The sequence below is a fragment of the Stegostoma tigrinum genome, chromosome 14 (genome assembly GCF_030684315.1).
Source record: "Stegostoma tigrinum isolate sSteTig4 chromosome 14, sSteTig4.hap1, whole genome shotgun sequence".
Classification (NCBI taxonomy): domain Eukaryota; kingdom Metazoa; phylum Chordata; class Chondrichthyes; order Orectolobiformes; family Stegostomatidae; genus Stegostoma; species Stegostoma tigrinum.
This window is the reverse complement of record NC_081367.1, coordinates 74457469-74483203: the sequence shown is the minus strand read 5'-3', so window position 1 is coordinate 74483203 and position 25735 is coordinate 74457469. Positions and strand designations below refer to the sequence as shown.

The 25735-nt window shown below is 44.2% G+C and overlaps 1 protein-coding gene across 3 annotated transcripts in view; it reads left to right on the top strand.

Annotated features, from left to right (window-relative positions):
• Positions 1–25735, top strand: part of dner (delta/notch-like EGF repeat containing) — a 282574-nt gene that overhangs the window by 143468 nt on the left and 113371 nt on the right. For all 3 annotated transcript variants that reach the window (XM_059651234.1, XM_059651233.1, XM_059651235.1), the window contains exon 5: positions 21131–21267. In XM_059651234.1, the coding sequence (XP_059507217.1) occupies positions 21131–21267 (137 nt within the window). The remainder of the gene's footprint in view (positions 1–21130; positions 21268–25735) is intronic.

Genomic DNA, 25735 nt, shown 5'->3' with positions numbered 1-25735 from the left:
CGAGATCTCTCTGCTCATCTACACAGCTAAGAATCTTACCATTAGCCCAGTACTTTGCCTTCCGGTTACTCCTACCAAAGTGCATCACCTCACACTTGTCTGCATTAAACTCCATTTGCCACCTCTCAGCCCAGCTCTGCAGCTTATCTATGTCTCTCTGCAACCTACAGCATCCTTCGTCACTATCAACAACTCTACCGACCTTAGTGTCGTCTGCAAATTTACTAACCCATCCTTCTACGCCCTCATCCAGGTCATTTATAAAAATGACAAACAGCAGTGGGCCCAACACCGACCCTTGCGGTACACCACTAGTAACTGGCTGAGTCTTGGTGGGAGGCTATAGGGAATTCAAAATTATTGTCACTAATGGGCTCAAAGTAGAATTCATAATTGGCTGTCAGGGTTTCAGAGCATTTATGTATAATTAGATCGGACATTAGACACAGTTGGGGGCTGCCCCCCCCCCCCTCTTGTGGTGCAGTGGTAGTGTCCCTACCACAGGACTAGGAGGCCCAGGTTCACGTCCCACCTGCTCCAGAGATGGTTAGTTAGAGTTAGGGAAAATAGGTTAAATACAAAAAGAAATAGTCAAAGTTGGAACTGAATCAACGGTTTTACCCAGAGAATGTTGGCAGGATCCTGGTCAATTAGATGAGTTCCCCACAACACAAAGTCTCCATAACCCAGGAACAAGCAGACCAGCTGAAACATTTAATTGGCCAATTCAACTGGTTTTACATTAATTAAACTGCTTATGCACAGGGCACAAGCTGGACCAGATATATTGGATAGTGCATTAGAATTAAGCATCCTACTGAAATGTGCCATCGTTGAAGAAGTGCTGAGGCGAACACAGAATGAAAGGAATTAAGTTTAGAACCGAGTACGCTCATATTTCCAGACCTGGGTGACCCAGAAGAAATGAAATTAATTATTTTTATAGCTGCCTCCTGTACTAATCGTCCCAATGGCTTTTCAAATAGAGCACGATTCATTATATTTTTAGTGGGACAGAATGATAAATGTTGTCCATTATTTTGGGAATCAGCAAAAATGAAAGGGTAGCTAAAAGCCCTTTAGCTTTAGACACATGCTGGTAAACACCAGAAATAATGGCTATGTATTTATCTAGGATTTTAGAGGAATCCTCTAGAAAGGGCCACTTGGGGAAAATTGTCGCTGAAAACTTCCTTGATAATGGTTCACTCTGAGACCATGTCAATTCATTGAAATTGTTGCAGAAAGGAGATTGAGAATGGTCTTGTGAGTATTAAACATGTTAGAAGAAAAGGGAATGACAGAAATAAAATGGGTTGACACAAGTAGTCAACTACCAGAGATAACAAGGTGCGGAGCTGGATGAACACAGCAGCATGAGAGGAGCAGGAAGGCTTTTTTTCTGAAGAAGGGTCTAGGCCCGAAACGTCAGCTTTCCTGCTCCTCTGATGCTGCTTGGCCTGCTGTGTTCATCCAGCTCCACACCTTGTTATCTCAGATTCTCCAGCGTGTGCAGTTTCCATTATCTCGAGTCAATTATCTGGATGCTCCACAAAAAGAATTATTTGTTTGAGAAAGCTGCCCACAAACAGGGAAGCTCTGTGCTTTCGTCAGCAAGTTGAGAAAACTCTGGTAAAACTCAGCAGGTTTGTGTAGAGAGAAACAGGGCTAACATTCCCAGTCCGGTATGACTCTTCATCAGCGTTTTGAGGAAGAGGTATATTGGACAGTGAATCATGGTGTGGTTTGTGAGCGGTGGGTTAAGGAATAGGGATGACAAATTGGAAGTGCTGGTTTGGAAGCGGGTTAGTCGAGCAGGAGAGACGTATTTCATGGAAGATAGTACCAGGTAGATGTTTCGAACCCAACTGAGTGCAGATGAGGTTTAACATTTCATTCAACAGGTAGCATCATTGACATTACAGCACTCACTCACTACAGCATACGGATTATGTGCTAAAGTCTCCCAAGAGCAACTGGAACCCTTGAACTTCCGACTCAGAAATGGGAGCAGCCCATAACTGACAGCACACAATGGAAGGCCATTTTATTTTATTCACTTGTGGGACATACATCTCACTGGCTGGGTCAACATTTACTGCCCATCCCTAGTTGCCCCTTGAGAAGGTGGGGGTGAGCCGCCTTCTTGAACCGCTGCAGTCCATGTGCTGTAGGCTGACCCACAATGCCATTGGGGAGGGAATTCCAGGATTTTGAACCAATGACACTGAAGGAACGGTGATGTATTTGTAAGTCAGGATGGTGAGTGGCTTGGAAGGGAACTTTGTGCTGATCATAGCTTACTGCAAGATAAGGTTTTAAGTAGATTGTTTTAATGTAACTGCATTAATTAGTAGTGTTTGTAAGACCAGGTCCCTGCCTTAGAGCTAGATATTTCAATGAGATCATTGCCCAGAGATAGTGTAAACTAAGGAAGAAGTTATTTTTGTCCCCAATAAATTATTATTAAAAAGTTTTAATGTGTGGGGAGTTAACATCCTTCAGAGTTGTTTCAAAAGGGATATTTTAAATAACTGAGAAGTGTTCTGGTTTTGTTATCATTGTTGACTTTAGAAATGAACTTGCTTGGAGTAAAGTTAATAACTCTGTTCCAAGGAATTAAAATTTAGTTCCCCATGATAGCTTATAATGAGAAAACAGGTGCATTCTGCATCTGAGAACTAACCCACATGGAGAAACTGCTCTGCAGGAGGCTCCGCTGTAGGTAACTATCATCGTCTTGGGGGGCAGGTGACAAGAATGGTTCCAGGAACGAGAAACCTCAGGAGCTGAACTCAAGTTGGAGAAGTTGGAACCACTTTCCTTACAGAGAAGGAGTGCTGAGACATCTGATCGAGGTTTACAAAACCATGAGTGAGTTGAATGCAGCAGAAATGGTTCCTGCTCGTAAAAGAACATAGAACAAGAGGGGCCCTAGATTTAAAGTAATGTCTGAACAAAGTGAGGTCCATGTGAGAGAAAAAAAATATTTTTCACACAGTGAATGGTCAGGATCTAGAATGCACTGCCTGGAAATGTGATAGAGACAGGTTCACTTGAGGCATTCAAGAGAGTATTCAGCATTGGCTGGTTATTTGCAGGGATATGGGGAAAAGTCAAAAGATCGGCACTAGGTAACAGAGCTGGTGCAAACCCGATGGGCCAAATGGAATTCTTTAATGCTGTAACAATTCTGTGATTCTGGTCGAAAATAATCTCAAATATTCTCCACTTCAAGTTATTTTCATTAACATTGGAAGTGATTAGAGCTTTCGGGCTGTAGTTAGGAGCATAATACACTGGATAGCTATGATGCAAATCACAGTATAGTTTGGAACATTCACAAGTGTAGGTTACAATGCACTAACTTATCTTATTGTCAGTGCGCGACTTTGTCAGAATTAGGGCTTGGCGTGTCTGAGAGTGAGACACTTATTCTCGGGCGAAGATGGCAGGATAGGTACCAGGAGGTGGTTTTAACAAACCTACCTCACTGTGCACGCAGGAATTTAGAGAATAATTTTTGATAACAAAGTGTGAAGCTGGATGAACACAGCAGGCCCAGAAGCTTCTCAGGAGCACAAAAGCACAAGAGCTCTCTGATGAAGGGCCTAGGCCCGAAATGTCAGCTTTTGTGCTCCTGAGATGCTGCTTGGCCTGCTGTGTTCATCCAGCTCCACACTTTGTTATCTCGGATTCTCCAGCATCTGCAGTTCCCATTATCTTTGATAATAATTTTTGAGATGGAGAATGAAGACCAAAAACTTAGTCAGTTACTGCAGAAGTGATAAGGAAGACATCTGTGTCAATAATTGCTGCTTTAATAACGGGTTTTATTGCAGCTTTTTCCCAGTCACCATACCTCAGCGATTTCAATCCACTTTCAGGGTGCTGTGGCTGGTGGAGCCTTCATGCCTGAAGCCAGGAATGCTGGCACCAATCTAACACGGTCCAAGAACTACCCTGATGAACACTGAGTGGTAAAGCTCACATCTGTTTAGCATCAAACATTCTGAACAGCAAATAAATCTGAGTGGTCCGACAAAGAAAAGGGAGGAATAAATTCAAAGATATTGTGACAGAAACACAACCAGGAAGGAGTAGGCCCACTGTGGGAAGAGAAGATGTGTTTAATATTATATGTCATTACTCCAGCCTGTTACAGGGGTTTTCTGTAGCAGTTTCTTTGCAATTTAGCAACGAAAGGTCCAAGATTTTCAATAGCTATTTCTTTGAGCTCATATGAAAAACCTGCCTTCTCTCCTTTGGCTTTTCTTCTTCCTAACATCAAAGGTCCAGATGGCCTAGAAATGGCAGTCGCTTTCCCACCTACAACACTGCTTGGTGGGAATCCAAATGTTGATGCTGTTGGTCACGTTACTTTAAATCAATGTTATTATAAAGCTGCCTTCACAGCTTTCCAACAGAAACTTATACGGTTTTTACAGCAACTAAGGAAACTCTTTGGCCCATCATATCCATGCTGGCCATCAAACTTCCATCTACTCTAATCCCATCACCCATACTTGGCCCTGTGCTATGGTTATTCAAGAGCTCATCTAAATTTTTTTTATGTCTTGAGGGTTACCACCTACCATGAGTTTCCAATATGCAAAATTCCAATATGGTTTTTCTTTGCCGAGAATTCCACTTATCCTCTTGCTCCCGACCTGACACTGCACCCAATAGTTATTGACCTGTCTACTACAGGAGAAAGGTTTCTCCCTACCTGTGTTGATTATGCCCCTCTGAGCTTTATATACCTCCATCAGATCCCTCTGAGCCTTCTCTGCTCTAAGGAAAACAATGCCAGCAAACAGACACAGAATGGGCTGAAGATACCTAGCAAATCTGTCTGTGTATGTGGAGAGAAACAGAGTTAACATATTGAGTCCACAATGACTTTTCTTCAGAACTGTGAAGCATTCTGAAGATGAGTCAGACTGGGCTTGAAACATTAACTCTGTTTCTGTCTCTGCAGATGCTGCCAGACCTGCAGAGTTCCTCCAGCTATTTCTGTGTCAGATCTCCAGTACCCACAGTTTTTCTGTTTTAATCCCGGACTGTGCAGTCTCTTGTTATAGCCGAAACTCTCCAGCCCATGTAACCCCCTGGTGAATCGCACCAGCACTGTCTCTATTGTAATCAGCTCCTTCTGATAGGCCAGTGACCAGAACTGTATACAGTACTCCAGCTGTGGGCCAGCTAATGCTTTACAAATGTTCGTCAGAAACTCACAAGTGTTTACTCAGTGCCTCGACTAGGTAACCTGGTAAATAACCAGGCTGTCAAAGAAAATGCTACAGACACCCTGAAGCTTTCCATGAAGTGCAGTCATTACTGACTGGGAGAAGCTTGTTAGCAGTCAATCAAATTAGCAACAACTTGTCTATCGCAGCAGTGTGGTATGCCTGAGCATTCCCAATATGAAACCCCTTGATGGCGAAGCAGAGCAGCAGCAGCAGGGAAGGAACTGGAAGTCAGTAAATTCTGACGTTTGCACCTCATGACCTAATGGGATGAACTTGCCTTCGGTACCCAAAGGTCAGGGGGTCAGTTATCAGCTTGTTCGGTCTCAAGAGAAACTCACAGCACAGACCCAAAAATCGAGACGGTCATCACTCTTGAAACAAGGGCCAGTTAATGATGATTAGGAACTTGTCATCATAGATAAGTACAGTTTGTCTTCTAAATAGTGCCATTACCAATTGACGTGGGGCAGCACGGTGGCTCAGTGGTTAGCACTGCTGCCTCACAGTGCCAGGGACCCAGGTTCAATTCCAGCACTGACCATGACTGTCTGTGTTCGGCTTGTGTATCTGTGTGGGGTTTCCTCCAGGTTCCTCCCACAGTCCAAAGTTGTGCAGGTTAGGTGGTTTGATCGCAGGAAATACAGGGTTTACAGGGATAATCTGGGTGGGATGCCTATCAGAGGGTCAGAGTAGACTCAATGGGCCAAATGGCCTGCTTCCACACTGCAGCGTTTCTGTAACACACAATGTTATTTGGTAATATCTTAGTTCCTGAGGTTTATCTGCAGCATGTACTATATGAGTTGGTGTGGAGAAGTGATTAACTAACTGGTTAAAAATCATTTCACTCGAGCGCGAGATGCTGCAGATGTTGAAAACGCAAGTCAGCTCTGGGCTGTACATTTTCCGGAATGGAATGGAGCCTGTGATAGCCCAGTGAGCCCTCCAACAGCTGCTACATGTTTAGTCAGTCACTGACTACCACACACTGCTGGCTGTAGGTGTGGTGCAAGCCTGGGTCAGCCCTGTGCTAAGGGTTAATATAAGAAATTTAAGTCAAAAACATCCCTGTAGCCCTCACTGCTCATGACTCTGCTAGCCCTCCCCACACTCTCCATACTACCACCCATGACAGCTCAATGCATCCTCATGCTTTCCATGTCTACGCACATCTTACCCACTTCTACCATCTCCCATTGCCTTGATACCTCACAGATCACCTTATGCCCTTCCATCCAACTGGAAAAGGCCATTAAATCCCAACATTCCAGTTTACAGTTCTCTACTCGTCCCTGCCTCCCTAACCAGTTCTTCCTCTCACCTATGCCTTCCTCCCACCTCAAACCGCACCCCCATTTCCTACCTACTAACCTCATCCCACCCCCTTGACCACCCGGACTGACCTATCCCCTCCCTGTCTCCCCACCCATACTCTCCTCTCCACCTACCTTCTCCTCTGTCTATCTTCAGTCCACCTCCCCCTCTCTCCCTGTTTATTTCAGAACCCTCTCCCCATCCCCCTTTTCTGATGAAGGGTCAGCTTTTGTGCTCCTGAGATGCTGCTGGGCCTGCTGTGATCATCCAGCTCCACACTTTGTTATCTACAGTTCTCTACCCACCACCCTGATCTTTCATAGCCCCTATACTAATTTTATGCTAAATCATGTTACCCTTTTGCCCCACTCAACCCTTTGCCCTTACCCTTCCATGCTAACTCATAGTACACACTGTGGGTAAGCCCTGGGAGCTAAGATAGCACCAAATAAAATAGTCTGTCTCTGTAGGTAATGGTACTTCTTAGATCAAATATTCAACTTGATAGAAAAACATTCGATGCTTTGGAATTCTTTAAGTGAGCCTCTTCTGAATTTGTATTCTGAGTTTTTTTGGCAGCTTTGACAGATCCTCTTGCCTACTTTTCACTATCCCAAAGAATACCTTACCACCAATCTCTCTCCATTCATCCGAATCAATCATTCATATGAGAGGCCTTAGCCATCTCCAAAAACTACCAACACAACCAGAAGACCATAAGATATAGGAGCAGAATGAGGCCATTCAGTCCTTCAGGCCTGTGCTACCATTTGATCATGGTTGATGTGTTTCTCAGCCTCATTCTCCTGCCTTCTCCGTGTAACTGTTAATTCCTTTACCAATCAAGAACCTATCCACACTCAATGACTTGGTCTCCACAGCCCTCTGCAGCAATGAGTTCCACAGATTCACAATGCTTTGGCTGAAGAAATTTCCCTTCATCTCGGTTCTAAAGGCTCATCCCTTCATTCTGAGGCTGTGCCCTCAGGTCCTAGTCTCACCTACTAGTGAAAACATCTTATCCATGTCTACTCTATCCAGGCCTCTCAATAGTCTAAAGGTTTCGATCAGATCACACCTCATCTTCTAAACTCCATCAAGTACAGAACCAGAGTCCTCGACTGCTCCCCAGATAACAAGCCCGTCAGTTCCTGGGATCATTGTTGTAAAACTCCTCAGGACTCCTTCCAACATCCGCACATCCTTCCTTAGATACAGGGCCCAAAATCGCTCACAATATCCCAAACGTGGCCTGACCAGAGCCTTATGCAGCCTCAGCCTCAGCAATTCTTTCCTGCTCTTGATTTCTAGCCCTCTTGAAATGAATGCTACTGTTGCATTTGCCTTCTTAACTGCCAGCTGAACGTACAAGTCAACCTAAAAAGAATCCTGAGCTAGGACTCGCTAGTCCCTTTGTGCTTCAGATTTCTGAAGCTTTCCATCATTTACTACACCTCTGTTCTTCTGACCAAAATGCGTAACCTCACACTTTTGTTCCATTCAAAAATCAGAAATTGGAACAAGAGGAGGCCATTCAGCCCCTCCAACCTGTTCCACCATTCAATGAGATCATGGCAGATCTGCAACCTAACTCCATATCCCTGCCTTTGGCCTTTGTAAACAAAAGAAAATCTATCTCAGATTTAAAAATAATAGTGCGTTTGGTGGTAGGACTTATGAATTTATTTTTTAGAAATTTCCACAATTGCAGTGGGAATCTGGGCTTATAAAGGGAAAAATATGGAGCAGGACTTTGAATCTGATACTTTCTGTTCCTGATTAAAGTGCTTTTCTTGAACTTCAAGATCAATTTTTTTGTAGTCAACCAGCTCAGAGTTGTTATTGAACACCACTGGAGCATGTAGGATCTCAACCAAAGCCTCTCAGTCCAGGGATAGGGACGCTACCACTGGGCCACAAGAAAGCCCGATCTTCAAGATCTGTACCAGTGAGGTAGAATTCTGTATGATACCTTTCTGGATAAGGTAGAGAGAGGCCATTCGTTAGAGAGCTATCCTTCAGGTCAGTCTCTTCGCAACTTAGTGTATGCTAACAATGATTTGAGGAATGTCCTGTGTTTTTCTGTCACTGGAGAAAAAAAAATTGAATTTCCTGTGACAAATGAAGTTATCTCAAGATCATTCACACTGATCTCAATATTGAGAAAGAACACTGATGTTAACTAACTGAAGGAATATCCCAGAGGGAGACGACCGCAAGAGACAGGTCGACCTCATGCAGTTTCACTGAGTTCCAGGCAGCCATCCAGGAAATTTGCAAACGTTAGGCACATGATTGGAGAGCGATTTCCACTTAAAGGATCCAATAATATGTAGAAAATAAAGCAAGCATGTGTTACAGTGTGGAGTTGGAGGAACACAGCAGGCCAGGCAGCGCCAGAGGAGCAGGAAAGTTGATGTTTCAGGCCAGGGCCATTCTTCAGGCCCTACTTGTACATTCTATTCCTTTAGCAATAAATGCCAAAGTTCCATTTGCCTTCCTAATCACCTGCTGTACCTACAGACTGGCGTTCTGTGATTCTATCAGTCTATTAAAGCAGTGCTGTTATAAATTTGCTTTCCTGACTCTCAAATACCAGTGCTCCAGGGAAGAGCATAGAAAACGCTGCAGAGATACTCTGAAACTCCGTGAAATGCAGATGCATTGACCCTGCTGACTGAGAGGAGCTGGATACAACTTGTTCACCAAACTGTGTCAAAGTTTGAGTCCGTACATCTTAATGGTGAGGCAGAGCACAGCAGCAAAGTAAAGAGAAGGAAGCAAATCTGACTCTGTAAATCCCACTGCCTTGTGGCATATCCTGCTCCATGTGCCCAAAGAGCTGAGGGTCAGGACTAGGCCTGTCCTTTCATTTGAAGCCCCATGCTGAAAACTCCATGATCATGAGCAGAGCTTGTGGTCAAATAGATGGGCGGTCTGTGACACAGCATCACTGTTGATTTTACAGGGTTTGTTATCACAACCTACCTAAAATAGACAGTCGACAATTCATTAGTAATGTTCTGATGGTTTATTAAGTCTATTAAAAGCAGCAGTTTAGATAGGACCCATTAATTAGATAAAGAAAGGGTAACCATGACGACTGAGGATGGATCATTGATGCCAGAGGACAGACTGGCTGTCAGTGTTTAATGCTCCATTCTTGTTAACGTGGCTCTCAAGCCAAGGTAGGAGGGCAATTTATACCTGGACCTTCCTCACCATCTTCTGGTCCATTTTCCATCTGCCCAATGACAATTCCTCAATGAAGACAGTTCTCTGGGGACCACCCAAGGAGAACAACTGCCTACAAAGTCTACAATGATGAGAATTGGCCTCTAACCTGGGACTTATTGTTAAACACCTTTCAAGAGACAGATTACTTTGTCTGTATCAATGAATTGTCTGAACCCTTTTGTGCAGTAACCACGGGATAGCTACTGGTGATCCCAGGATAACTACTGTACCCTTGCCCACCTCCATTGGAAATCTGGTTTGCATTTTTTCTAAGAACAAAACCTTCCATACATGAGCCACCCTTTTGTGAAGACTTTGCCCCTCATGTACCTTTTAAATCTTTCCCTTCTCAACTTAAAAAAATGCCCCCTCGTTTTGAATTCCCCCACCTTAGGAAGAATACCTTTTTTCTATTCACCTTATCTATGCCCCTCATGATTTTATAAACCTCTATAATGTCACCCTCTCAACCTCTCACACTCCAGTGAGAAAAGCCCTAGCCCTAGCTAGCCTCTCCTTATAACTTAAGCCATCCAGCCCTGGCCATATCCTGGTAGATCTTTTCTGAGCCCTCTCCAATTTAATGAATTGCTTCCTATAGAACTGTACACCATTCTCTGGAAGTGGCCTCACCAGCCAGCAGACACCAAACTACACTGGTCCCCCAATTATCTGCACTTGATCCATCGCTTGCAGTGACCAAGTGCTGATCCATCTCAGCTAAAACCTAAATAGAAAATCTCTCCTCAGCCACCAAGTAGAATCCTGCAGCAGGTTAGATACTAATTTCTATCCTGTAGTTGAGAAGGAATTTGGGAGTTAGAGTAGAAATAGAACATAGAACATAGAACATAGAACAGTACAGCACAGAACAGGCCCTTCAGCCCACAATGTTGTGCCGACCATTGATCCTCATGTATGCACCCTCAAATTTCTGTGGCCATATGCATGTCCAGCAGTCTCTTAAATGACCCCAATGACCTTGCTTCCACAACTGCTGCTGGCAACGCATTCCATGCTCTCACAACTCTCTGCGTAAAGAACCTGCCTCTGACATCCCCTCTATACTTTCCACCAACCAGCTTAAAACTATGACCCCTCGTGCTAGCCATTTCTGCCCTGGGAAATAGTCTCTGGCTATCAACTCTATCTATGCCTCTCATTATCTTGTATACCTCAATTAAGTCACCTCTCCTCCTCCTTTTCTCCAATGAAAAGAGACCGAGCTCAGTCAACCTCTCTTCATAAGATAAGCCCTCCAGTCCAGGCAGCATCCTGGTAAACCTCCTCTGAACCCTCTCCAAAGCATCCACATCTTTCCTATAATAGGGCGCCCAGAACTGGACGCAGTATTCCAAGTGCGGTCTAACCAAAGTTTTAGAGAGCTGCAACAAGATCTCACGACTCTTAAACTCAATCCCCCTGTTAATGAAAGCCAAAACACCATATGCTTTCTTAACAACCCTGTCCACTTGGGTGGCCATTTTAAGGGATCTATGTATCTGCACACCAAGATCCCTCTGTTCCTCCACGCTGCCAAGAATCCTATCCTTAATCCTGTACTCAGCTTTCAAATTCGACCTTCCAAAATGCATCACCTCGCATTTATCCAGGTTGAACTCCATCTGCCACCTCTCAGCCCATTTCTGCATCCTGTCAATGTCCCGCTGCAGCCTACAACAGCCCTCTACACTGTCAACGACACCTCCGACCTTTGTGTCGTCTGCAAACTTGCTGACCCATCCTTCAATTCCCTCGTCCAAGTCATTAATAAAAATTACAAACAGTAGAGGCCCAAGGACAGAGCCCTGTGGAACCCCACTCACCACTGACTTCCAGGCAGAATATTTTCCTTCTACTACCACTCGCTGTCTTCTGTTGGCCAGCCAATTCTGTATCCAAGCAGCTAAGTTCCCCTGTATCCCATTCCTCCTGACCTTCTGAATGAGCCTTCCATGGGGAACCTTATCAAATGCCTTACTGAAGTCCATATACACCACATCCACAGCTCGACCCTCATCAAATGTGCGGGAATGCGCAAGTGCGTGCAGTTTCTTTTTGAGAACCAAGTGTGGTTTGAGTGAAAAATGCAACACAGCCTTTTATCATCCCAAGCCAAGGTCCAATTTCAATCACCAAATCATTTTTTTGTTTCTATTTTGACTGAGCAGACAGATGAGTGGGATTGGCCCCAAACAAAAACCTCTTTCTCCCAGCAAGCCATGTTTGGGAGCCTGATGGAACGATGTCTGGCACTCAGTGAATGTTCTTGAGGACGAAGTTGGTCAGGAGCGGGCATCCTGGGGTCACCTTGAGTTTTTAGGGAGTGGGGTGTCTGGGGATGAGTGTCACTGACCTGCTAAGTCCCTTGGTAGCCCCCAGTGTTACGACCAGTCCCAAAAAGAAGTGGCCGCAGGCTGTTATTGACTGCCCAGCTACCACCCCATTAAATACCAGCCCAGATCTGACACTGAGCAAGGCTGAGATCTCAGTGACTATAAGAACATCTGAAATGTTAACTTAGGCTACCTTGACACACAAGTATCATCCAACTGTCTGGATGGAGCCAGTGGGTGTATTGAACATTCCTGAGAAGTTATATGGGTGAAGTTCATCACTAATATTTGACGACTGTCCCATTTGCAGATACCAGACAATGAGCAATTTTGGTTTTGATTCGATTTTGAGCATCTATAGCACTTTTGCTAATTTAAATAAATAATCAGTGCTGGTTTACCAGCTCACTATAGCTAATAACCCCTTAAACTGAAATAATAAACTATCTAATGGGTGACTTTAACTTTCCCAATATTGATTGGAACCTCCTTCGAGCAGAAGATTTGAATGAAGCTGTTTTTGTAAGGTGTGTTCAGGAGGGTTTCCTAACTCAGTACGTTGACAGGCCGACGAGGAGAGAGGCCATTCTAGACTTTGTGCTCGGAAATGAGCCGGGGCAGGTATCAGATCTTGTGGTGGGAGAGCATTTTGGTGATAGTGACCATAACTGCTTCACATTCTACATAGCTATGGAGAAGGAGAGGATTAGGCAAAATGGGAGGATATTTAATTGGGGAAGAGGAAACTATGACGCGATTAGACATGAGTTAAGAAGCATGGACTGGGAGCAATTGTTCCATGGTAAGCGCACTACAGACATGTGGAGACAGTTTAAGGAACAGTTGTTGCGAGTGATGAGCAAATATGTCCCTCTGAGACAGGCAAGAAGGGGTAAGATAAAGGAACCTTGGATGACGAGAGCGGTGGAGCTTCTCGTCAAAAGGAAGAAGGTAGCTTACATAAGGTGGAGGAAGCTAGGGTCAAGCTCAGCTAGAGAGGATTACACGCAGGCGAGGAATGAGCTCAAAAATGGTCTGAGGAGAGCCAGGAGGGGGCACGAGAAAGGCTTGGCAGAACGAATTAGGGAGAACACAAAGGCATTTTACACTTATGTGAGGAATAAGAGAATGGTCAAAGAAAGAGTAGGGCCGATCAGGGATAGCATAGGGAACTTGTGTGTGGAGTCTGAGGAGGTAGGGGAAGCCCTAAATGAGTTTTTTGCTTCTGTCTTTACGAAAGAAACGAACTTTGTAGTGAATGAAACCTTTGAAGAGCAGGTGTGCATGCTGGAATGGATAGAGATAGAGGAAGCTGATGTGCTGAAAATCTTGTCGAACATTAAGATTGACAAGTCGCCAGGCCCGGACCAGATTTGTCCTCGGCTGCTTTGGGAAACTAGAAATGCAATTGCCTCGCCACTTGCGAAGATCTTTGCATCCTCGCTCTCCACTGGAGTCATACCTGAGGTCTGGAGAGAGGCAAATGTAATCCCTCTCCTCAAGAAAGGAAATAGGGAAATCCCCGGCAATTACAGACCAGTAAGTCTCACGTCTGTCGTCTGCAAGGTGTTAGAAAGGATTCTGAGGGACTGGATTTATGACCATCTGGAAGAGCATGGCTTGATTAAATGCAGTCAACACGGCTTTGTGAGAGGCAGGTCATGCCTCACAAACCTTATCAAGTTCTTTGAGGATGTGACTAGAAAAGTTGATGAGGGTCGAGCTGCGGATGTGGTGTATATGGACTTCAGCAAGGCATTTGATACGGTTCCCCATGGTAGGCTCATTCAGAAGGTCAAGAGGAATGGGATACCGGGGAACTTAGCTGTCTGGTTACAGAATTGGCTGGCCAACAGAAGACAGCGAGTGGTAGTAGAAGGAAAAAATTCTGCCTGGAAGTCAGTGGTGAGTGGTGTTCCACAGGGCTCTGTTCTTGGGCCTCTACTGTTTGTAATTTTTATTAATGACTTGGATGAGGGGATTGAAGGATGGGTCAGCAAGTTTGCAGAGGACACGAAGGTTGGAGGTGTCGTTGACAGTATAGGGGGCTGTTGTAGGCTGCAGCGGGACATTGACAGGATGCAGAGATGGGCTGAGAGGTGGCAGATGGAGTTCAACCTGGATAAATGCGAGGTGATGCATTTTGGAAGGTCGAATTTGAAAGCTGAGTACAGGATTAAGGATAGGATTCTTGGCAGCGTGGAGGAACAGAGGGATCTTGGTGTGCAGATACATGGATCCCTTAAAATGGCAACCCAAGTGGACAGGGTTGTTAAGAAAGCATATGGTGTTTTGGCTTTCATTAACAGGGGGATTGAGTTTAAGAGTCGTGAGATCTTGTTGCAGCTCTATAAAACTTTGGTTAGACCGCACTTGGAATACTGCGTCCAGTTCTGGGCGCCCTATTATAGGAAAGATGTGGATGCTTTGGAGAGGGTTCAGAGGAGGTTTACCAGGATGCTGCCTGGACTGGAGGGCTTATCTTATGAAGAGAGGTTGACTGAGCTCAGACTCTTCATTGGAGAAAAGGAGGAGGAGAGGAGACCTAATTGAGGTATACAAGATAATGAGAGGCATAGATAGAGTTGATAGCCAGAGACTATTTCCCAGGGCAGAAATGGCTAACACGAGGGGTCATAGTTTTAAGCTGGTTGGTGGAAAGTATAGAGGGGATGTCAGAGGCGGGTTCTTTACACAGAGAGTTGTGAGAGCATGGAATGCGTTGCCAGCAGCAGTTGTGGAAGCAAGGTCATTGGGGACATTTAAGAGACTGCTGGACGTGCATATGGTCACAGAAATTTGATGGTGCATACATGAGGATCAATGGTCGGCACAACATTGTGGGCTGAAGGGCCTGTTCTGTGCTGTACTGTTCTATGTTCTATGTTCTATCTTGTGACAGCATACAGCGATAATAAAACACCAAAGGAATGATCAATCTGTTTGTAATTCTATGTAATCTTACTTAGCAAAGGAATGAAAAATGATTGTGTGGCTAAAGGGATTGCACCTGAACTGGAATGGGCCCAACATCCTCACTGGGAGGCTTGCTTATGCTTTTGGGGAGGTTTTAAGTTGCTTTGGCGGGGAATGGCACACAGTAAATGTGAAGTCAGGAGCAAATTGAGAAGACTTGGGCAGGATAAGGCCCACGGGAGGTCTAGAAAGCTAAGTTGTCCAATGACTCTTCATCACAGCACTCATGCTGCTGGTTCTGTCGGATAGCTTTCTGTGCGTGCCTCAGTTGCATGGGCACTTCTAGGGATTAGACTTTACATTTCCACCATGACCTGGAGGGAAGGCAGTGTTCTTCATTGTCGCTAAACTTCCAAATGTTTACTCATTATATCAGCAAGCTGCCTTCTATCGGATGGGTAAACACACTGTCAGTGAGTTAGCGGGCCATTTTCAATTCCATCCACATACTGGGACTGACTTCAATTTTCCAGTCCTCCAGAGCACAGTGTTTCATTTCAAATTCGTAACAACTTACCTTTGGCCGTTGTAGAGACTACTTAAACATCACAAGATAATAAAATGTGAGGCTGGATGAACACAGCAGGCCAAGCAGCATCTCAGGAGCACAAAAGCTGACGTTTCGTGCCTAGACCCTTCATCAGAGGGTCGTCAGCTTTTTGTGCTCCTGAGATGCTGCTGGGCCTGCTGTGTTCATCCAGCGTCACACTTTATTATCTTGGATTCTCCAGCATCTGCAGTTCCCATTACCTCTTAAACATCACAAGTTGGGCAGGCTCAAAGTCTAATCAATTTAGAATTAGGATTAGGTTTATTGTCATGTGTGCTCAAGTACAGGAGTGCCGGAGTACAGTGAAATGTGTATAAGTGTGTATACACACATACAGTACCGTCTTAGGTACAAAAATAGAGAAATATGTAGACATTTTCAAATCAATCTGTTCAAAGATGTTATGGCTCATCTCTGGAGCAGATGAGACTTGAACGCTGGTATCCTGGCTCAGAGGGAGGGACACTTCCACTGCACCAGAAGCGCTCCCGTGACCAGTTGGTAGGATGACCACTTTGTCAAAAAGGGTTAGACTCCAACCTCACACATTCAAGGGGCCCTATTGGCTGCTTTAGATGTCTACATAACATGCCACAAAATGACTTTGAAACCAGCAAAGCACTAATTAGACGTAGGCTGCCCTACCAGTATGTTCGGTGTTTCCTTTCTGCCCCACTAATCTATCCTAATATCACTTTGCTCCCAGTGATATTTAAAAGAAACTGCAGTACAGCAAGTACTATTAATGGAAAAGCGTTTGGCCTCAATAAAGTTGCTTGTTTCTGCAGTTCCTATCTATATAGTCTTAGCCAAAATAGATACTGAGAACATAATGGATGGATGGATGCTAGAAATTAGGTCATGAGTTACTTTTTGTCACTGATGATTTAATAATTTCTTGATTGTTTTTCTGCTCTGCTGCGTTACACTTCAATTAGGAACTGCTCCCATTTCAAAAGACATCTGAATACCCCACTTTAACCAATGAAAGTATACTGGAAGATTTCACTCTCCTTTAATAAAAAACAAATATTATTGCTTATAAAAGACTTAAAACAAGCTCAATTATCAAACGCAGTGAATGTGGGAGAAACTCAGCAGGTCTGGCAGCATCTGTGGACAGAGAAATAGAGTTAATTTTTGAGTTCATTAGAACGTTTCTTCAGAAAATGAAGAGTCACACTGGTCTCTGAAATAACTCCACAGAGGCTGGTATCCCACCTCAAAGTCACCCAGCTCCAAGAGTGAACAGACCCCCTGACATTCCTGTTTATATCTGTCAGCCAGTGCTCCCTGATTGGACCAGATTAACAACCCCAATCAGGGAACTCATATTCTATAAGGTCCACCTGGTTCATCTTGTTTTAGTCACCAAAGTCTCGAAATATTGTCTCTGTTTCTCTCAGCACAGGTGCTGCTATAGCAGTTGAGTTTCTCCAGCATTTGTTTCAGGTCTCTCACCTGCACCAGTTTTATTTAAATTAATGATACAGTTGATAGTTATACATGTTATACATGCAGATTTACATCGTCTTTCTCCCAGGAATTCTCATAAGATTTCTACAGGGTACATCTATAATTAGGGCACAGCCCTCTGGGAACATTCCCCTCAGCTCCAGCTATTCTCATTAGTTAATCTTTCACTTAACCTCGTAGAATCCCTACAGTGTGGAAACAGGCCCTTCGGCCCAGCAAGCCCACACCGACCCTCAGAGCATCCCACCCAGACCCATACCCCTATAACCCACTTCATCTACACATCTCTGGATACTATAAGCAATTTCCCACGGCCAATCCACCCGAGCCTGCACTTCTGTAGACTGTGGGAGGAAACCCATGCAGCCATGGGGAAAGTGCGTAAACTCCATACAGATAGTCGGCCGAGGGTAGAATCGAACCTGTGTTCCTGGAGCTTTGAGGCAGCAGTGCTAGCCACTGAGCCACCATCTCTTGACTTCTTTCCCTAGTTTCAGAAAAGGGAATCTTCTAACTTCTGTTCCCAAGCACAATATAAACGGAGATGAAGCCTTGCCTGTATCTCAGTTCCTCAGTGATGAAGTTTACTTTTTGCTTTGCCTTCATTGAGGTCTAACTGACTATCATTTACCTCAGTGATCCCTTAGTGACCTGCTAGACACACAAGTTCCAAACTGAAACTGCAAATTGTCTCAGCAAACACCCAGATAAATTAAAATTGAAAAATCTTCCTAAAGCCACCCATCTCCATGATGACATAGATAATGGGAACTGCAGATGCTGGAGAATTCGAGATAACACAGTATGAAGCTGGATGAACACAGCAGGCCAAGCAGCATCTTAGGAGCACAAAAGCTGACGTTTCAGGCCGAGACCCTTCATCAGAAAAGCATTTCTGATGTAGGGTCTAGGCCCGAAACGTCAGCTTTTGTGCTCCTGAGATGCTGCTTGGCCTGCTGTGTTCATCCAGCTCCACACTTTGTTATCCATGATGACATAGCCTGCCCTGGACTGTCCTCAAGCCACGTTTTCTCCCTTTTTTGGCTATTTCACCTGTTTTTCTAATCAACCTGTTCAGATATATTATTACACACTTCTGGAGCAGGTGGGACCTGAACTCAGGACTCCCAGTCCAGTGGTAGGGATGCTGCCACTGCACCACAATTAGGTTAATACATTAAAAACCGAAAGAACTGCAGATGCTGTAAATCAGAAACAAAAACAGAAGTTGCTGGAAAAAAGTCCTAACACATTAACTCAGATTTCTCTGCACAGATACCGCCAGACCGCCTGAGCTTTTCCAGAAATTTCTGATTTTTGTTTTAGGTTAATTATTTGCCCATCACAATTATTCCTTTGTTATGACTCTTTTGAGGTTCACTAAATGATTTTAAATTATTGTCATCCTAACTCATAAAACCAAAACACCCCACTGGGCTACCATCGCTGCGAGCAATGTGGGCATAATGGCCCCGCATTTCCAACCTTGAAGCGAGTAGTGGGAGTTGGGTAGTTTCTTGTTGGCTCACCCACCTCAGGAGAAAATGCCAGGTAAGGCAGGGTCTGCATTCCAGGTGAGGGTCGGCACAGGTATGAGGCATGAGCTGCAGCCAGGTTGGCCATCCCAGGGGGAGGATGAGAGGCAGACACAGTGATACCAGGCACTGGAATAGATTGTTTAAAAGGTGAGAGTGGGCCTCTGATCCTGGTTACAATGAAAAATGTTCGGCCTCTATCCCTTGCTACTCAATGGCCGTGCACTCCCAATGCTCCATCCATGCCACCCAGCCATGGCTTTTCACATCCCCTGTGCCAGGCTATGACCCCAACCATCCTCTATGGTTCCTCAAGACCCCCATGTCAAGCTTTTGATCCTCCCAGACATACTTTATGCCAGTATTTGAACCAATAGGCACTGTAGTGACAATAGCATGTGTAAACAGATGTTGAAAACCTAATCATTGACAAATAGCTTTCCACTTGTTAGAAAAAGAATTTGTTTTTACAACAGACCAACAGAAGTTACTTGTCCAGACCTTTCAAAGTACCAACAGCAGAAACTGCAAACAATTGAAGTCTAGGATAATAAAGTGTGGAGCTGGATGAACACAGCAGGCCAAGCAGCATCTCAGGAGCACAAAAGCCAACAATTGAAGTCTCTTTACTTTGTGTCAATAAATAACAAACAATTGACAGAAGAAATCAGAAAGCAAGGGCTGTCAATCAAGCAATAATTTGCCCTGGGGCTCAGCTGTTGCAATAATCTAATGGTTGTCTGAATTCTCAGCTTACAGTATCCTAGTGAGGCAATCACCAACATATGTTATGTGGCCCGAAACATCAGGTTTTGTGCTCCTGAGATGCTTCTTGGCCTGCTGTGTTCATCCAGCTCCACACTTTGTTGATTTGTTAATTCCCATTCTTTTGTTTATATTTCAAGTATGAGTTCTTATCTGATAAATGAAGCGACACCAAATGCTGATGTGAGACACAGCTATATTTAGTGAAATGTTAACTGTCGAAGAAGGGATAGGGGCATTTCTGTGTAGGTGGATCCATAAAAAAATGGCTTACATTGCGAATCTAAAATTATCTCATCTACTTCTGGGGTTCCATTGGGTGCCAGGAATACCCATGCAACTTTCACTTCAGATTAGCACCAAATCTGCAATAATCCGCTCCCTCCACCACCGATACTCAGTAGCACCAGTGTGCATTATATATACAAGATGCCCTCCAAACTCACAACCACTTCCATCTAGAAAGACAAGGACAGCAGATACATGGGAATACCACCACATCCAAATTCCCCTGCAAGACACTCACCATCCTGACTTGGAACTATATCTCCATTCTTTCATTGTCACTGGGGCAAAATCTTGGAATTCCCTCCCTAATGGTCTACAGCAGGTGGACTGCAGTGGTTCAAGACGGCAGCTCACCATCACCTTCTGAAGGACAACAGACAATAAATATATTTTGACACTGAGATAGCGCTCGCTTCGCTAGGTAGAGTCCTTGGCTGTTTGAGGGATTGTGAACTGCATTTTTAACTGCCTGGAGTTACAATGCATGCCTCCAAAAACATCGATGATCAGCATCTCTTCACGCTCTGTAGTAACACCAAGTTGGTGAGCTCTGCCAGAACTGCCGCTTTCAAAAACGAACCCTAACTGGCCATAGGCTGGGATGCCCCAAGGCCCATCTGGCACAGAGTAGATGGGTGGCAGTGTCTGCATGGGGGCTGCTTTGTTTGGGGACAGCAGTATGCCCAAACAGACAGGCCAAACCACCAGCCCCCCACCCCCAAACCTCCCTGCCAACCCCCATGCCCCATGTGAAGGAAAGTGACAGGTAACCTCAGGAGAGACCATCAGGGAAAATACAGAGGGGGGAAGACTCTTAAGAGACCCACAAATCTCCCCCATCCTGAATGGCAGGCCCCTCCTCATTCTACCCTAAACCCTAATAAAAGAGACAAGCAAAGCAGCCCTTTGTAGTCTTTCATATTTTACAGCCCCCCACTGCCCAATGGCCAGCCAATTCTGAGGAGGTTAGAAAAATTCAGTACATGGTTGCTGAAGCATCAAATATCAATGCACTGCGCGATATTCTAACTCCTGCTGAGGTCCCTTTATTAACCCATTAAAGACATCGATAGCAAAACAGGATTGCACTATATTCTGAAGAACACCGTACTGAGAATTATTCCATATTACAAATTCATCAGTTCAGAATTGGCTGACCAAAGACTGACAGGCTCGGATATTAGGAGCATTTTGACTTTGGTTTTTTTTAAAGTGGTTGGTAATTATTCTGCTGATGATTAATTTGAATCAAAAATCTGGAATAAGCTGGTGTCTCAAGACACAGATGGTCCAGTTAATTGTAATTCATCAACATCTAAACAAGATCTGTTAAAATTGTTATTGAGGAAAGTATTTTGTTTGTAATGAATTTTTTTTGCTCTCTCTGCATTCTTTCCTCAGCCTTTGTGAATGATTCAGTTGCTAAAGCAATGCCAGCTCTGAGGGTGAACGTGACAGTCAAAGCTAGCGTCTGCATGGAAGGAGAGAACGGTCTTCAATGTTCAGGAAGGGGAGAGTGCATCACCAAGCCTTCAGAGGTGAGATTAATGTTCTTCTGCATTCCTGACACTCTACAGTTGGAGCGTTTCAATAGCCCCAGTGTGGACTCTTGTTGGATCATGGCCAAACTGATATTTTATACAAACGTACCAACAGATTTGAGAGCAGCTTCTTCCCCGCTGTTAATACTCTTCTGAAAGGACCTCTCAAATTTCAACTGATGAAGCGTCATCTAGACTCGAAACAATAGCTGGCTTTCTGTCCATGCCTGGCCTGTTGTGATCTCCAGCATTTGTTGTTTTCAGTTCAGATTCCAGCATCTAGGTTGTGATCGGGTTCGGAAAAGATTTACAAGCATGTCGTCAGGGTTGAGGGTTTGAGCTACAGGGAGAGGCTGAATAGGCTGGGGCTATTTTCCCTGGAGTGTTGGATGCTGAGGGGTGACCTTATAATGACAGGCATGGACAGGGTAAATAGACATGGTCTTTTTCCCCAGGGTGGGAGAGTCCAAAACTAGAGGGGCATAGGTTTAAGGTGAGAGGGGAAAGAGTTGAAAGGGATCTAAGGGGCAACTTTTTCACACAGAGGGTGGTGTGTGTATGGAATGAGCTGCCAGAGGAAGTGGTGGGGGCTGGTACAGTTACAGCATTTAAAAGACATCTGGATGGGTATGTGAATAGGAAGGGTTTAGAGGGAAATGGGCCAAATGCTGCCAAATGGGACTGGATTAATTTAGGATATCTAGTCAGCATGGATGAGTTGGACTGAATGAAATGTTTCCATTCTGTACATCTCTATAACTCTATTTCTCTATCTGCACTAATCTGTTCCTCTCAAATTTTAAATTTATTGTCAATACCACTCTCTGTGCACCTTCTCCACAGCTGTAAACATTGTATCTCTCACTCTGTTCTACCACCCTAATGCACTTTGTACGGTATGATCTGCCGGTACTGCGCACAAAACAAAACTTTTCACTGTATCTAGGTACATATGACAATAATAAAACAAAACAACTCACATCAAACCATTATAGGGACTAGATACATGTCCAGTTCTTGCCCAGTCTGCATTATCTCTCCTCCTCACTGTTCCACATTTAATCTTTCTCCCTCGACCTTTTAAACTGTGTCCTTTTCCCAGTGTTGAGGACTGCAAGCAAACCAGGAGCCAAACCAAAAACAGAAATTGCTGGGAAAAACTCAGCAGGTCTGGCAGCAGAGAAATCAGAGTTAATGTCTTGGGTCCAGTGATCTTTCCTCAGAACTGAAGGAGGCCATTATCCCCTCAAACCCACTGTGTCATTCAAAAAGTTCATGTCTGATCTGTTTATGTTTCAAATTCCTCATCTACTCTGATAAACTCAGATATCTCCTGTCGAACAAAAATCTACACCTTTGAAATATTCAATGATCCTGCCCCTAGCACTCCTGAGCAGAAAGTTTAACAATCACACAACCAGCAGTGAGAAAGACAATTATCCTCAAACAATTCTCCTCATACTTGCAATACTAAGTATGACTAATTAGTTAGTTTATCTTTTAATCTGGCTCTTTTAGAGTTTCCAATTCTCATCCAAGTTAATCACTCTCTCTAATTAGTACACTTACATCTTCATATTCTCTTGGGCAGGCTGGTACTTTTTTCCCTCAATAATTCCAAGTATTCACAATCCATCTTATTTTCTCCAGATATAATCTTAATCACATTTCTTTCTATTTTCCCACCACGTCCAATAAGAGGAGGTTGAGTAGGCTGGGCCTGTACTCCTCGGAGTGTAGTGTAGTGAGAGGTGACCTTGCTGAAATGTACACAATCCTTAGGCACTTGCCAGGTTCAGTGTGGAGATGTTGTTTCCCCTTGTGGGAGAGTCTAAGACCTCAGGATACAATCTCAGAGTAAAGGGCCAACTGCTGAAGACAGAGATGAGGAGGAATTTCTTTTCACAGAAGGGAGTGAATCTGTGGAACTGTTTATCGCAGATGGCTCGTGAGGCTGGGCTAATATGTAAATTCAAAGCTGAGATTTTCAGTCAGGAAAGAAATCAAGGTTTATTAGGAAAAGGTAGGGAAGTAGTGTTGAATTTTGGAGAAGATTTGACAAGCTGAATGGCCTCCTTCTGCTCTTACACCTGATGGCCTTATGGTTATTGTGAAATATTTCAAAGCACTGATGATGCTGTTTTTACAAGATTTCAATTGCAGCTGTTATAGCGACATTACATTAACACCAATTCCTTCTCACAAGGCAACGAGACCCCAATTTTACTGAGGTCACTTGAAGCATATTAGAGAGCCATTGAAATAAAAATTGTACTTTTTATTTCAGAGCTGCAATAATGGTTGAGCTAATGCGTGTAATTCAGTGTAATAATAGGCGCAGTAAAAACAATACGGAGTAACTTTGAGGGACCTGTGAGACCGAGATGGCACAATAGTAAAAATAATCAGTTATTGAAGGAAGCTGCACTTTCCTGCATCTGCAAACCACCCCATGGTTTGATAGACTGGATCCACGCGGGGGAATTGAGTTTAAGAGCCGTGAGGTTACACTGCAGCTCTACGAAACCCTGGTTAGACCCCACTTGGAATATTGTGTTCCATTCTGGCCACCACATTATAGGAAAGATGTGGAAGCCTTAGAGAGGGTGTAGAGGAGATTCACCAGGATGCTGCCTGGACTGGAGGGCTTGCCTTATGAGGAAAGGTGGAGGGACGTAGGGCTTTTTTTATTGGAGCGAAGTAGGATGAGAGGTGACTTCATAGACACGTACAAGATGATGAGAGGCATAGATAGAGAGGATAGCCAGAGACTTTTTCCCAGGACGGAAATGACTATTACAAGGGAGCATAATTTTAAGATGACTGGAGGAAGGTATAGGGGAGATGTCAGAGGTAGGTTCTTCACACAGAGAGTGGTGGGCGTGTGGAATGTGCTGCCGGCAGTGGTAGTGGAGTCAGATACTTTCGAGACTTCAGGCAAGTCTTGTATAAGCACAGAGAGGATAGTAAAATGTGGGGTACGCAGGGTATATTGATATTAGAGTAGGATAATAGGTCAGCACAATATCGTGGGCTGAAGGACCTGTACTGTTCTCCATTCTATGGTACAATGTATGCTTTATGGACCATGTATGCTAAAAGCTGTCATAATCGTTCTTCATTGTCAGTGACATTCATATCTAGTTATTCAATAGTTTCCCTGTTAAAAAAAAACGTTCACCTTGTATTCATCAGGGCAGATACAAGAATACCAAATTCCAAAGGGAACAACAATTTACACTGTATGTAGAACAGGGTGCTGATTGGTTGGCAAGTAGAATCCTATTTAAGACCATAATACCATAAGGAATAGGAACAGAAGTAGGCCTTTCAGCTCCTTGATGCTGCTGTGCCATTTGGTAGGATCATGGGTGATCCAATAATCCTCACATCAGCTTTGCTGGCTTTCTCCATATCCCAACAGATCAAGAATCTATGTATCTCAGCCTTCAATATACACAAACATTCTGGCCCTACAGCTAGAGTCATCCAGTCATAGAGATGTACAGCAGGGAAACAGACCCTTCGGTCCAACGCGCACATGTCAACCAGATATTCTAAATTAATTTTGTCTCATTTGCCAGCATTTGGCTCATATCCCTGTTGATCATTTCTATCCATGTCCCCATCCAGATGCCTTTTAAATGTTGTAATTGTACCAGCCCCACCACTTCCTCTGGCAGCTCATTCCACACACGCACCACCCTCTGTGTGAAAAAGTTACCCCTTAGGTCCCTTTTAAATCTTCCCCCTCTTACTTTAAACCCACGCCCTCTAGTTTAGGATTCCCCTACCTTGGGGAAAAGACCTTGATTTTCATCTTATTCATGCCTCTTCTGATTTTGTAAACCCTTATAAGGTCACCCCTCAGCCTCCAACTCTCCAGGGAAAATAGCCCCAGCTTATTTAGCCTCTCCCTGTAGCTCAAACCCTCCAACCCTGGCAAAATCCTTGTGAATCTTTTCTGAAGCCTTTCAAGATTCACAACATCCTTCCTACAGTAGTTTGTATATCCCCCTGAGGCAAGCAGTTGTAAAGACTCCCAACCCTCTGGGAGAAGAAGTTCCTCCTCCTTTTGGTCTTAAATTGGCCACCCTTTATTCTGAGACCATGTCCTCAGGCCTGAGGACATGTAAACCTGGCTATATCTGCACTCAATGAAAGCTTTCTGTTTCTGAGCAGATGATTTCTTATTCATTTGATTGTATATGTTAGGAGTGGTGTACCACAAGGATCTGTCCTGGGTCCTCTTCTGTTTGTGATTTTAGTAAATGATTTGGATGTAGGAGTGGAAGGGTGGATTAGCAAGTTTGCAGACGATACGAAGGTGGGTCGCGTTGTGGACGTTGTGGAGGGCTGTTCTAGGTTACAAAGGGATAGGATAGGGATATTGATAGGATGCAGAGCTGGGCTGAGAAGTGGCAGATGGAGTTTAACACTGAAAAGTGTGAGGTGATTCATTTTG